At 42.9% G+C, this 14,493-nt stretch overlaps 1 protein-coding gene across 1 annotated transcript in view; it reads left to right on the top strand.

The window, feature by feature from the left end:
- The first annotated feature begins 10,635 nt into the window (after positions 1-10,635).
- SYNE3 (spectrin repeat containing, nuclear envelope family member 3) overlaps positions 10,636-14,493 on the top strand; it is a 34,869-nt gene continuing 31,011 nt past the window's right edge. The window contains 3 exon segments of the mRNA XM_009881525.1: positions 10,636-10,779; positions 13,693-13,865; positions 14,305-14,492. Of these exon segments, the coding sequence (XP_009879827.1) occupies positions 10,636-10,779; positions 13,693-13,865; positions 14,305-14,492 (505 nt within the window).

The following is a 14,493-nucleotide window of genomic DNA, read 5'->3' as shown; positions in this document are numbered from 1 at the left end:
CCTCCTGCCTGGTGTCAGGGCAGCAGGGTGCTGGTGGAGATGGTGGGAGGATCTGAGGGCAAGGGTCCTGTATGATGAAATAAGGCCTGATAAACTGTTTTGTAGGCAGCAGGCCAGGATGGGGAATTCCTATGTGTAAGGCAGGAAAAAAGAAGCAAAAATATCCCTACCACAGCGGTTGCCGCAAGGGTTGGAGATAAGGGGTCGCCAGGCCCATGAAGTTAATAGGGAGAGTGTCTGTTGGGAGTGTTGCTGGCACTCAAAACATGATATCAGCTTTTACAGCCCCAAAATGTTCACCAAATTGGGACTGCTCAGATCCCTTCCCTGAAGTTTGTCAAGTAGTGTGGGTTTAAGGTCCTATATATGACTGTTGAAACATGACCTGGGTGTACACAGTAAGTTAAAAAGAGATCAAAGAAATTCATTATTATGTTTTTAAGGAGGGAGTATAGTTTGTACAAACGTTGTCGCTTGTATTGTGCTCATTGAGCCCAAACGTGGTCGTTGGACACTCTGTTGTGCTGTGGTTTAGCAGTGGTCCCCAATCGCAGAGACAGATGCATTTTCCTCCAGGAAGGTGATAACCTGCTTCTCATGTTTCCTGGATTGACCTTTATAGCAAGGTATCTGCTGAGCCCTGATCTACAAATTCAAAGGGGAAATAGCGGGGGAAAATTACAGTGACATGAAATGCCTTTAAAATATAGCAAGTGTTTGTGGTATCATTAAAAGGTAGCTCTGGAGACTACTGAGGAAAGATTATTTCTTTTAGAGCAAAAAGTTTGTGCCATGATATATATTATTCCTTGTAGAAGAATTATATATTACTTGGGTTATAAGAATCTGGGTCTTTACACCTTTTCCATCTTTCAGGTGTTTGAGAATCATTAGTGGTATAACACATCTGTCAGCAGATGTTTGTCAAATATGCTAGTGTGTGTGTGCGAATCCTCAGCTGATACAAACCCCTGTTGCTCTAAATCTATGTCTGTGTTAGCTCTCTGGCAGCCAGAAGCCCCCGAGATATGTCCCATAATATGTAGGGTGGGATTTTCAAAGTTGCTGAGAAGAAGTAGGCCCTGAGGCCGTTGGGCTCTAAATAGAGCTGAGGTGCCTGATCTTTTCAGATGTTTGCAGGAAAGAAATAGCTTTGTTTTCTTTATAGTATTCCATTTCTAAAAGGTAATTAAAAGTAGATGATGTAAGAGTGAGAAGAATAAGCATCGGCTTTACTCTCACTGCTCAGCACGGTAATTATCTGTGATCACAGCTTTAAATAACTCACTAGTCCTCCTCACTGGAGGTGGACTGCTGACAAACGTGGCTTACTGCTGGGTCCTGCTGCCACTTTACTCTTCGTTTTAGTTTTGATTAATCTCAGTAGGAGGAGCTTCAAATCCCCTTTAGGTTTATAAACTATAGGACTTCAGTCCTCAGTCAGGCTAAAAAGACTACTAAAAAGGCAGTGCTGCTTCATCTCGGAGGCGTTCTTCATCCCTGTTGTGAAACCCTGGGCTATCAGAGCGCTGGAGTTGTGGTGATGCTGGTCTCTTTACGGAACCGAAAGCGTGCTCGTGCTCCAGCGCCTGCTGGGAGGGGTCTCTGCAACTGAAAGCGGAGATGCGATCTTGCTCTCCAACCCACAGCGCCTGGCGAGCACGCACAGTGGGAGGAGGGTGACGAAGACATGGAAACTGCAATAGTTCAGGCAAAAATGAGTCACAAGAAAGCAGCCTGTTTTATTCAATTGCAGAAATGTTTTCAGCCACTCAAAATTAATTTATATCCACCACTTTGCAGTGGTCTGCTTTGTTTCTGAGTTTGGGGATGAGGTTGCTGGCAGTTCCAATGGTGTATTTTGTTGGGATACAGAGAGGCCTTGTTTGCCCATGGGTTTGTCTGAACACGAACCAGTGCTGTTTTGCAATATAAAGCCTGGCATTATCAGCTTAATGCAAATACTACTTTAAATTATGTCCAGAATGCTGGCTGTTTAGGTCTAGCTTTACTTACCCTGCTGTATGTTTTTGACAGCTTTTCAAGTGTTTAGCTCTTGCAGTGGTCACTTTTTTTTTTTTTCTTTATATAAACAGATCTTCCTGTTCTGTACAAATTAAAATCTGCTATTTTTTTCCACAACCATGTGCTTTGATCCCATGGAAAGAACGTATTTTAATTAACAGCTTCAGTATTTAAAATTAGTATTGTCCTACTTGCTAACTGCTTTTTTTTCCAATTCCAATGGGTCTCGCTTTCACCATATAAATATCTTATTAGCGTCCTCCTAGCGATAATGTTTTGCAAGATATATCTGAGAAAGCTTATGTTTTGGGGAGTTAGTCCTTTAGCTGTTCTTCTGAAGGGAATAAAAGATACTGTGCCCTTAGAGTACACTTGTTACGTACTTGCAAGTGATTTTTATTTCTAACAAATATTTGTAGAAAATACTTGACTTAAAAGGTGTATTAGTTTAAAAGCTGTGTGCTTAGTGTTCCCAGGTTGCACAAAATTGCTCATTCAGAGGCAGAGGCATTTGATGGTCAAACAAGATTTTAACACTGGTTTTGTAAGAGGAAAACAAATTGTATGTGCAAAACCAACCCCTATATCCAAATGTGGAAACAGTGATTTGGAAGAGGAAAGTATGTGGAAGAGGAAAGGATGCATACTTGGAGACAGATTGACATCCCGTAGCCCTTAGTAGGCCTCTTCAGGACATGGGATTCCTGCAGAAGGCAAGTCATCCCACCTCTGGCAAGGATCCTTGCTTGGAAGTGCCCCTCTCTTGCACTGACTCCCCAGGGAATCGCAGGGCTCCCAGCTCAAGGGGTGCCACCGACAGCCTGAGGTTCAGTGCAATGAATCCTCTCTCCTGGTGTGAGAGATACTTCTGAGTCCCAGCATGTTTGCAGACCCCATGCTGAGGCCACGTGCTCTGGCAGAGCTGGGGGATCTCTTTCTGAGTATCTCTGGCTTTAAGGGATGGGCGGAGGACATGGGTGGTGGAACCACCACAGCTTGCACAGAGCACTGGAAATGCAGCTGTGGTCTCTAACCGCCCTTTCTTCCGTCCACCGCTTGCTAACTTGTGTCCCTAAGTACACACTGACGCTTTGCTTTCATTGCTGAACCCCTTCTGTCTGTAATCTCTTTGGGGCAGAGGTATTATCCTTTTAACTGTAGGGCGCTTGTGCTCACCGCGGGGTGCTGTGAAAGCACGTTCTTCATACTTAACACATTGGGGTCCTGATGAAGAAAATAGCCCCCTTCAGGAGTTACCGTGGGACAAACTGCACACAAACGAGAAGAGCCGCCGCCAGCCAGCCAGGGAAGATGGACAATTTCTTACTAGGGTTATGATGCCAAACCAAATTTAAGCAGCACAGCTGGGGTATTAAGAATCTCAAGGAAGAATTTCTTGGGAATGGTCCACAGAACAAAACTAATTTGCAGAATGTATTTGGCAAATAGTTAGGAATAACCACACCTCTGAGAAAATGAGGTTGTCCATACAATATATGACCAGCAAAAGAGAAACAATTTATCAGATATATTATTCACTCTGAATTGTTAACTGATCTCTAGCCAAGAGGCAGATACCGCAGAGGTTTATTAGCCAGTATATCAGCGCCGTGACTGGCACCCAGTACTGAGGGATCATACAGTCTGTGGAGGACAAGTGGGAGATAATTAAATACATAAATTCTAGCCTCCAGAGACCGTGAGACTAATGCTGTTGGCTTGCAGTGCTTTTCTGTTGGCTGACTGATGGTAAAACTCTTAGGGAGCTGAGCAAAGCTGAAACCTCGCCTACTTCAGCAGCTGGGGAGAAGTCCGCAAGATGTAGATTGCTGGTAAGCCCGCAGGAGCTTTTCATGGGCGCTTCCTGAAGCAGATTCCGTGGATCTCAAGAATCTCTGCTGAAGTTGTAGAGCAAAGGTGTTTAACCTGTGATTTCCCAGACTAAAGAGTCTGTGAATGGTAACTATGAAAAGGAAGCTTCTTGTCATTAAGTTTAGGCACTAAACAGAGATCTGCATCTCTGAAGAGATACTTGAAGGGGTACATATTAGAAAAGGTTGAAAGTCACTCTCTGCAGTGTTTATTAACTGAGTGATCAATTTTGTTCTCGTCCTTTCAAGTATTTCCTTATTGCCTGGGGGCAAGAAACAAAGCGCCTTTGAACCTGAGGTGTTATCTATAAAGGGGATAGAGCTAGCCTTACTCCCCAGGGGGAGGCTGGGTGAATAAATGCTCTAAAGATTGTTTAATACCTCAGTAATCTGGGGATAGAAGACCAAAATCTAAACCAGACAGATATCTAATATAGATACTCTGTCTGCTTTGTGGTTAAAAGGAATTCTAGACCAGTACTAAAACCTGCATTTTACTTATCTAATTGAATCATGGTAGACTAGTCTGTCTCCTAAAGTGACCTGGCAATGCAGAAGTGTGTCTGTGGAGTGTATGGAGTCGGGAGAGATCTGTAATTAAGAATTCTCACCTATAGTTTCTACTTCCAAATGACTTGAAGATTGAAAATATAAAAAATAAAAATACTGTGGTCAGATCTACTGATTGTCATTCCTGATCCTAAAAGGGAAGATAGCCCCAGGACCCAACTCTGCCCTACTTGCACATGAAGATTCCGTTCAGATATAGAACTATTTTAGAATGTAAATCCCTTGTTTTAGGCAATGGCTTTTTAGACCTGGGAATTATATATTTTCTACGACAGTCTTAGAAAGCAAAAAGATAACCCATTTGCACTGGCTCTCACCAAAGTCTGAAGTTAATCTTTAAACAAATGGTTGAAATAATCAGGCTTTTTAGAGAGTCTGTGCAGAACACACCTCTGCTTTTCATTTTTTTTTTGGTATCAAATAGATAGAAAATTGTCAGGTGTGATCATGTTCTGGCAGAATGTCTTGCATTAGTCATAGGCTTCCTATGGATTGTTCTGTTTGGGGAAGAAAATGGTTATGATATGCATGAGTGCTGTATGTACTCATGATGTTAGCATTCCTTGGTTGAAGGGGGTGCTTGTAACTAGGATATGGATGTGTTTATTCAAAAAACCTATTTATTCTCTAGCTCATTAATTAGGGCAAACAATCTCTGACTGTCGTAAACACTGGCTGCAAATAACACAGGAAGAGGCTGTGTTGGAAGATGGCCAAGGTGATAGCATTAATGTTTCAAGCCTCTAAAAGATTATGCTGGAAACAGATACACCTTTTATTTGAAACCTTGAGGGCTTCTGCACCTACTCGGGCAGTTTAACTCAGCTCTACGTGGGTGCAGCTACCCTGGAGGCTTTCAGTCCCTCGCCTGGTACAGCATCACCTACTAGTAATGTGGTTCACAATAGCTCCTCCTGGAGTAGACTAAGAATATTCAGCTTTGGAAAACCAACGGTCAGTGCTTCGCCCATCTATGCCAGCGACTGACCCCTCTGCTCCAGTCTGAAGCAGACGGGTCAGAGCTCCCACCTCTGCTCTCTCTCAGAGCTCTTTTTACAATATCCAGGGACCCTGAAAAGTTATTAAATTATCCCAGATACGATTCCCAGAACCAAAATTGCTTCCACACTCATGCATTTGTATAAAATTGGACACAGTACAGCGGGGTTTTTTAAACTTTTTTTTTTTTTTCAGTCCCAGAACCAAATGGAAAGGGTTATGAAAAGTTTGAAGTATTTCAATAATTGGAAAACGGCCTCCCTAATGATGAATGATTTGAATTTCCTGGAGCATTTTTGTACTTTTATTTTTGTAAGAACTGGGCTCTGGAAACTAGTCAAGTCGTACATGAATATGGGGAATCCAAGACATATTGAAACCATTTAAAAGCCTGCGTTCTATAAATGTAGGGTTTAAAAGAATGTGTAAAATGGGAGTGGTTGCAAGAAACGTTTTAAGAAGTTTGGTTTTTTTAAAAATGCAAACAAGCAGCATAACTTGGCAAAGAGGAAATAGTACGTTAGGAAACATTGCAAAATAATAGGATAATCCTAATGAAAAGACATGCACTTGCAAAATAACTTGAAAAGCTCTCAGTAGTGCATTACAGATATTAAATAAGTAAATCTTGCAATACTCTAGTGGGAGTTATTAGATGCACTAGAAAGATTGCTGAAGTAGCTGTACTTAAGGAAGAAGTGCTCAGAGAAATTTGGCCCCGCGAGGGCTGAGTGCATCACACGGAGGGTGACCTGTGCCTTTCACTGTGTCAGGGTCTGCTGTGGAGACTCAGCCATCTCCACCTCCCTCAGTGGCACTGCTACCATGTAGTTGCTCCAAGAGCCATAATGCAGACCAGTCAGCTAATTAATTTATCTGCTCTTTCAGCGAGATAGCTCCAAGACCACAGTTGGTACAAGGCTGTCTCTATCTCTCTTCAGCACAGCCTAACACAAACAGGGCACAGCTCAGGAGCTGAGCAGATTTTAGAAGCGAAACCTACCTGTTGCTTTGGGTCTCGTTAATTCAGGGGTATTCCGCCGGTTGGCAAGCTAGAGGGACAGCACGTGTGTCCCCAGCGCCCTGCCAGCTGCCCCTTCTCCTCGGGGAGTTTGGATTACAGTCCTCTGCCTTCCCTCCTCACTAAATGGTTTTGTGCCTGGATGAGAGAGGGGGAGAGGAGCAATGCTGACTTGAGACAGGTGTGTGTTGCCACAGGAGTTCATCTTTCCCTCTTCCAAAGGCGCAGATTTCCTGTGCGTGATAACCAAGCCACAGGCAGCCCAGTACAAGCCCTGGGTCTGGCAGAGAAACCAGGCGAGGGCTGAGGCTGAGCTAATCTGTGTCTTACATTTTCCTGTTCCTGAAACGTGGTTTTTATAACCTCTGGACATGCTTCAAGACCTGTCCTGGGTCATTTATGCTCAGCACCCTGAAATATGCTTCTTCCTTACCTCTACTAAGTAAATATGTTATTGCATTTGGACAAATAAAGCTTGGTTTTACTCAGTATTTCATCTATGCCAGAACTTCTTATGCATAGTTACTACCCTCATTTAGTAACATATGTATAGTGATGCTAAACGCTTTCTGCAGTATAAATACGCCTTCCACGGTTATGAATTAATACACCGATTCAAGTGGCATTACAATGAAAAAGCTGTTTTGAACAGCTACATGCGTTTGAAAACGACTGTGATAAAAATAATTTTGAACAAATTGCTCAGAGGGTCACCCCTGTGATAAGGGAAGGCTTTCTCTGGCACAGCGGGTCCTAGCAACTGAGCCTGTGGCCTGGGACAGGGGCTGTCCCACCACGCTACAGGTGGCCCTAATGATCTGCTGCAGGTTGGCCTGTGAATGCTGGATTTGCACAGCTGAACAGCTCAGGTCTGTTCCGGGAGCTCTTAGGACTCCTTTGTCTTTCTTGTACTGATCAGAGCCCTGTAGTTCATGTCCAGAAGTATTGCTCAATCATTTAGTCCCAATGATGCAACAGAAACGTAGTAAAAACTGTTGATTCGTGAACACTTACCCAGTAATCATTTATCTCAGCTTTAGAAGCGTTTGCAAAGAAATTACAGATATTGCCAAATTTCAGATATTCAACAGCTGTTCTTCCTCCCAAGCAGACAATAAGTCAGAAAACATACTTTTTCCTTGCAGATATTTTAGCAGGGTCTGGTGTGATAGAGACAAGGGGTAATGGTTTAAAACTAAAAGAAGGTAGATTTAGATCAGATTTAAGGAAGACATTTCTTATGCTGAGGGTGGTGAAACCCTGGCCCAGGTTGCCCAGAGAGGTGGTAAATGTGTCATCCATGGAAACATTCCAGGCCAGGTTGGACGGGGCTCTGAGCAACCTGATCTCGTTGAAGATGTCCCTGCTCATTGCAAGGGGGGTTGGACTAGATGGCCTTTAAAAGTTCCTTCCAACCCAAACTATTCTGTTCATGCTAAGTTTAATAATCTTTATGGTGCTAGGTGTAGGAATTACTTGGTCAAAATCTGTCAATGACGTTATGCAGACAGCTGGATTAGCAAAGTGTTTCTCTTCCTTTGCAAACTGGTAACCTTGAAATTGATATGACATATTTCATGGCTTGCTGCATTGGTTGCTTACATGGAATGCCTGCGTGTGGGATGGGGACCTGTGTATCTGTGGGTTTGGGACAGAAAATCCTTGTGCTCAATGGAGAGTAGCATGAGGGCAGAGTGTGAGTGAGGTTTCCTTCATGTTAGATGACAGCAGGTTTTCCACGACTTCTTAACCATGTTTGCCCCCTACTTTTTGTAAGAAATAGGACTACAATAATGTAATGTTCTGTATTGGCTGCTCCATGACTGGAGTCCTGAAGTCTATTTTAAATATGATACGGATGTTGTCAGGAATAGAAACCTCTCCTAGGAAATGAATGCCACTCCTCATCAGAGTCTATCCAGCAAACGTACCGTGAGTTTTTGTTTCACAGTAGCATAACTGGAATCTCCGCAGCTTACACTCATGCATTTAGAATCTATTTGCCTAGAAATGTGTGTATGTAACAAAGAAAGTTTTAGGGGACAGTCCCTCCATGGCTGCCAGATATAATGAGAAATGTTAATGTGGAAATGAGTTGATCAGTCAGCTGCAGAGATGTGTGCTCTTTTCTGGGGGTTGGATTATTATAGTTCAGAAACGTCAGTTCTGGACCAGTCACAGTTGGAGAAGGACACAGCTATCTAGCAGTCCACTGAGAATAACATTACTCCTTTAGGTGGCTTCATCCTTAGGACTCTTGTGATGTAAGTCAATGATTTTAGCTTTAATTATATATCCTGTCATATTTTTTATATTTGAGAGAGGTACTAGTTGCCCCTTGCCACACCACTCTCGCTAAATCCAGTACGTCCTGTTCTATTCTTTAATCTTTTCAAGGTGAGGTCATACTGTTTAAAACTGCCTTCTAGCTCTGAGAGTTACAGCTCTGAATTCTGCCCTGTCTGACATCTCTCACTTCAGGAGGAATTCCCTCTTCCATGCAAATGCAGCTCCGCTTGTCTGCACACGGAGGTCTGACCTGTCCTCTGCTCCAGTAATCCCTGTGGGTAGTACAGTAGCTGCTGTGTAGGTGCAGTTCTCTCGCTGTGTTCTGGGACCTGTTGAGCATAAAGCCTGCTGAAGGCTGGGAAACAACAATTTAGAGTGTTTCTGTTGCCAGACATCAGTGTTGTGAACATTAATGTCCTGTTTGTCTGGTCTAATGTGGAAGAAAATGCATTGGGAGCTACAGGGGAGAACATCTAATATTGCATTAATTGATTTACCTCATGAACAGGAACATTGGCAGGGTGGTGGGAAGCTTTCTGCCAGTGGGTAGGAGAAGGATGGCTCTCCCTTGTAAAGACTAAGCTGCCAAGAGTTAAAGTGGTTACAAAACACCACTGGTCCAGCTTTGCCAAGAGCCATGCCGTGCTCTGCCTCTCCCACCGAGCACTTTCTTCCACATGAATCGTCTCATGGAAACTGAGGGGGCTGCTGTGGAACTGAATTGTGTGCAACAAACTTGGGTTCAGTAATTAAGCCTCAAACTTTGTGCTGCAAAAATGTTTCAGTGATGAATAACAAAGGGGAAAAATATTTTAATTTACAGGAGAAGCTGACTGCTTGGCTGGCAGTAGTTGTAGGATGTGATCCAAAACCATTTAATGTCGATGGCTGCTCACTTCAGCGGAGCTGACCTGTGGGGGGGCTTCGTTATGATTCACCCTTATTAGTCAAGTTTAATAAGCAGTGCCTAAGGGCGAGTGTAGGATGGCTCTCCTCTATTGTACAGCCACAAAGGAGGCCATCTGGGCAGCAGAGAGCTTACATCCAAACAGAGAAGACACAAGAGCACATCAACAGAGCAACCAACCAATATACCCTCCCGCTGATTGGGAAGGGGCAACAAGAGAGAGGAGGGGGAAATTTAAAAGCTTGGAGCCTGGTATGTCATAGAAGAGGTGGCAAAAGAAGAAATCAGTCAGGGTTGATATTCCCACGTGATGGCTCATGAGTGGTTTCTCTCAGCAGTTGCTGGCCAGTTCCCATCGTCTGTGTGTCCCAGACTCAGTGCATGTGCATTTGGATAACCTGTCCACGGTCTCAGCAGAACAAGTGAACTGAGGGCCTAAGCATCTGATCCTGATCTCACCAGCTTTAAAGGGTTTATATACCTCTAAGTTAAGCATGTGCTGAAGTGCTCTGGTAGTCTGGTGCCAGATGCTCAGTACATGAGCCTGGAAGGGCATAGGGAGAGTTTTTTACTGACTAGGCTCTGGGAAGAGACAGAACGTGTCTGTGATTGCTGCAGTCAATCTGGAATACACCACAAACACCAGATTAATCTCATTTGAAAGCTTTGAATTAAATCTCTTTACTGTAATGGAGCCTCCCACAGTTCCCCACCTTCTTTTTGTTTCCTGGTATATTTTCATTTGGGAAAGCTGCAGTGTGAATGTGTTCTCTGTGCTCGGCTGAATCGCGATACTGCTGCATTTTTTGGTATTATCATTAAAAAGGAAAGCCATGGCATCATTAGCTTTTCTCCCTTGTTCCTTTAGATTGCCTTGAATGCACTCCTGTTGAGGTCTTAACCAAAACCTGCTTACTTCCCTGTTTCTTATCCTTTCAGCTTCTTCGAATGCGATGACTCAGCAGCTACAGGATGAATTTGACAGTAGCGTGGAGAATGCAGAAGCTTGGATGAAGGCCATCCAAGAGAGACTGAGGATCAATGACAACACCAAGGGACCTCGATCTGCCCTAGAAGCGAGACTGAGAGAGACTGAGGTAAGGGAAGAGTGACATAGCGGTTGAGAGGTGGCTGTCACTGCAGCGTTTTTCCAGCAGTTATTGCTGTGAGCTCTGGAGTTTTCCATGAGGAAACTGTCATCTGCCCCTGCTTGCCAGAGTATTGGTCCTGTGTGGGTGGGTTTACATCAGTATTCTTTCTAATTCTTCCATCTGCAAAATGTTTACAGACGTTGTAGAAAAAGAGGATAGCAATTTGATATCACAGGCTCCCAAGCTTTTCAGATTGATTTGGAAGACTAGCAGCAGGTTTGGCAGGTTAAAGTGTTTATACTCTCCTATGAGCATGCTCAAACCTGAAACAATTGAGTCGCTACTTGCAATTACCAGATAGTGATTTGCAGGAGTCCAGCATATAGTATGAGAGAATCAGATTACGTTAGTGTTCCGTCTCTTGCAGGACTCTGGCACTGATAGAGAAAGATTGCAGTGTCCTAGTAATGGGCTATTCTAGAGTAATCCCCTTGTCCTTTTCCATAAACCCTGATGATGAGCGGGTTTACAGGTCTTCTTTATTATCTGTGTAATAAAAGGTAAATGTTTTCATTTTTTTCTGGTCTTACTTAACCTCTTGTATAACTCCTCTTACAGAGATCCCGTTGCAGACTGTGCCTGCTCTCTTACTGTGATTTCACATTCATTAACTTCGGTTTCATTAGATGTTATCTTGTTCTTGTAACCTCAGAGAATGAAACACTCCTGTTTGTCCCATCTCTACCATTCATGATTAGAAGGAGTGGTGATATTTCTATGATTAACGTTGAAACTATTTTTATACTTGTATTGTATTTAATTCTAACTAGTCTGTTCTTTAAAATAAATGGCCAAGTCTTTCCCATCATTATTTATGCAGAAATCTTTCTTTTTGTGTGTCTACTCATGTTTGGACTGCCTCTTCTGAAGTTTAACAACTCCAAAAAATATTGCAGGCTCACATGGAGGACGAGGTAGTTTACATGATGGTACAGCAATGTCTTCAGCCTGTTTCCTTAAATGTGGCTCATTGGAGGCTGGATCTTGCCTCTAGTATAATATAGAGACTGTTCATGGAGTGATGGTTGATGGCTAGACTTGCATGTCAGTCATGAAAATCTGAAGTATTTCCTCTTGGTCTATAGATATATTTCTGCCCTTAAGTTATTTTCACCCTTTCCTTTGGTCTGGGAAATGATTATATGTATAATCTCAAAAAAAAAAAAAAAAAAAAGTAAGAAACACAGCACACGAGTAGGGAGTGTGGTAGTTTGGCAAAGGGGGTGCATTCATGGCAGAGATTAAAAAAATGTTAGGTTTAGAGGTTTGTGGTGATTTAATATGGCCTGAACTGGAGCCTGGTGACTTCTGTGGGCTTTGGAGGAGGTCTAAAATATGTAAAAAATCACATTAGAAGATTTTTTCAATTCAGACTTTGGAAATTAATCATTCTAAAGAATAACAAGTGTCTGTTCTGTCTTCCTGTGTGTACCTTATCCGCCTTCTGCTCCCTCATCCTGCCTCCTTTCTGGGCCTGGCTTCCCTGGCTAGCTCACATCTCCTCGCGACGTGCTCACTGCTTCACCTATTGGCTGTTTTCAAATCCAGTGATCATTTTTCATTTCCTTTTTTGCATCTGGCTTGCCTTTTTTTTTTCATGCTTCCTTCCTGTGGTGTATTTTCTGTTAATTTGTTAATGAAAATGCCAGCCAAAGATAACAATCATTTGAAAAATGGATTTGAAAAAGAAAAATGTCTGTACAGCCACTGCTTTCTCTCTGGCTGTTGTTTGCTTTGACTTGCTGGAAAAATACCAGGCTTGGAATACAGCTTTACTCTTAAATTTTTCCTGTCGGGTGATAGCTATGGGTTTTTATTTTCTTTCTCTGCCCTACCCTTTGCCCTGCTTTCCTGGATTCTTTTAATCACAATCTTCATAGTAGATAGCTCGTCCAAATGCCTGTTTGTACGTAACATGCAGATGTGCTGTGTACATGCCAAAAGAACAGTCTTTTCTCAGAATGCGAGACTGGAAATCCAAAGGCCTGTGATTTGGTCTCACCTTTGCAATAACTGACATGATTTTCTTGAACAAATCCCATGGGCCTAATTTTTCCAAAAGTAGTTGCTGATTTTGAACCTCTCAGAAGCCTTTTCCTTCAAACTTGAGAGCCTACAGTTTGCCAGGAGACTGTGGAAGAACAGCAAGAAATCTGATGGTGTCAGAAATTTGGATAAAGTGATGCTGAAAGCTGACATCCAAATTAGGACATAATTAATCTACATTTTACAGAAGTTGTGCTGATTTCCATCTCTAGGTAGAGGAAGAGAATCTACTTAAAATTGTATGGCTTAACTTCAGTCCCTGCCATTCCCATTTGTCTAAGATACGTGTTTTCTCCAGTTCATAGCTTAGCAGTTTAGGGTCAAAGCAAAAGTTGGTAGCAGATAGAAAATTCCACTAGTTAATTTCTCTTGGCTTGTATTCTGAGCCAATTTTTATTTACAATAGAAAGCCTTATTAATATGTTTCATGATTTCATGCAGCAGAGCTTAAAATTGAGACGTTCCATTGTAGCCTGTGGAGATTGCCTCTACACTGTTTGTCAGGTTGGGGAGAACAAGTGGTGTGTGGCAATGTAGTGCTGTAACTTTATAACAGCGACAGATATTTGATAGAAGACGATCTGGGTTTTGTAGCTAACTTAAAATGTTTTTGACTTGTTATGTGGTTTTCAGTTCAATTCAGTCCTTTAGGATGTTTAAGAATAAACAAATCTGAAGAGAAGTTCATATTTTCTGTTCAGGAGGAGTTTTGCAGCAGGAACATCATGATTCCTGGGTAAAAACGAAGTGTAGATGGCAACAATTAAGCTTGCTTTCTTTTCATGCTTTCAGTCTCATTTGTTTTTCTCATAGAAAATACGTGCGCTGGAACCAGAAGGCAGCTTGAAAATGGACTTGATTCTTGTGAAGGCAGATGCTGCTCTTCGCAGCATCGGTGAGGATAAGAAGCATGAGGTACTGTCTAAACTGAAAGACATTAAAGCCTTGTGGGAAGAGACAGCCATATACATTACTCACTGTCACAGGTAAGACGAAGGTGCCCTGCACAAGACTGCTCTTTGGTGTGTTGAGGCAGTTGTCTCATCCAACGCTTTCATAAAGTGCTTCTTGCCTTTCTCTGCGGGGTGGATTGTAGATGGGAATCACTGCTAATCCCAGTCCCGTGAGTGTGTGGAGGACTGTGTGGGAAGACAGGGTCTGTGGGACCTCAGTGCTCTCTGCCTTCACAGCCAGCCCACCTCATGGTCTTGAATGATGAGTGTGGCCAGGCACAGGGACCTTGTACAGGATGTTTCCTCCCCAGCGCAGGGCAGACCTGGGAAGAGAATCTGGACCCTCTGAAGTCAGAGCAGCTTAAAATTGCTGAGAACCTTGTCCTTTGCTTTGAAGGCCTTTTGAGCTTGTCAGTCACAACTGCTCCCATCATAATTTCATCTAATTCATCTCTCTTGCTCTCTCCAACAGCCGTATTGAGTGGGTCTGGCTGCACTGGAGTGAGTACCTGAAAGCCCAAGATGAGTTTCACACATGGATTCACAACATGAGGGTGACCTTGGAGCCTGACATTGAATTGCAGCTTGGCTTAAAGGAGAAGCAGTGGCAACTGAGCCATGCTCAGGTTCTTCTGAATGATGTTTTAAATCAGTCAGTCCT

Source organism: Charadrius vociferus, unplaced genomic scaffold, assembly GCF_000708025.1.
Source record: "Charadrius vociferus isolate BGI_N301 unplaced genomic scaffold, ASM70802v2 scaffold282, whole genome shotgun sequence".
NCBI lineage: Eukaryota > Metazoa > Chordata > Aves > Charadriiformes > Charadriidae > Charadrius > Charadrius vociferus.
Note: the sequence above shows the minus strand (reverse complement) of the source record. Positions and strands in the feature narration are given on the sequence as shown.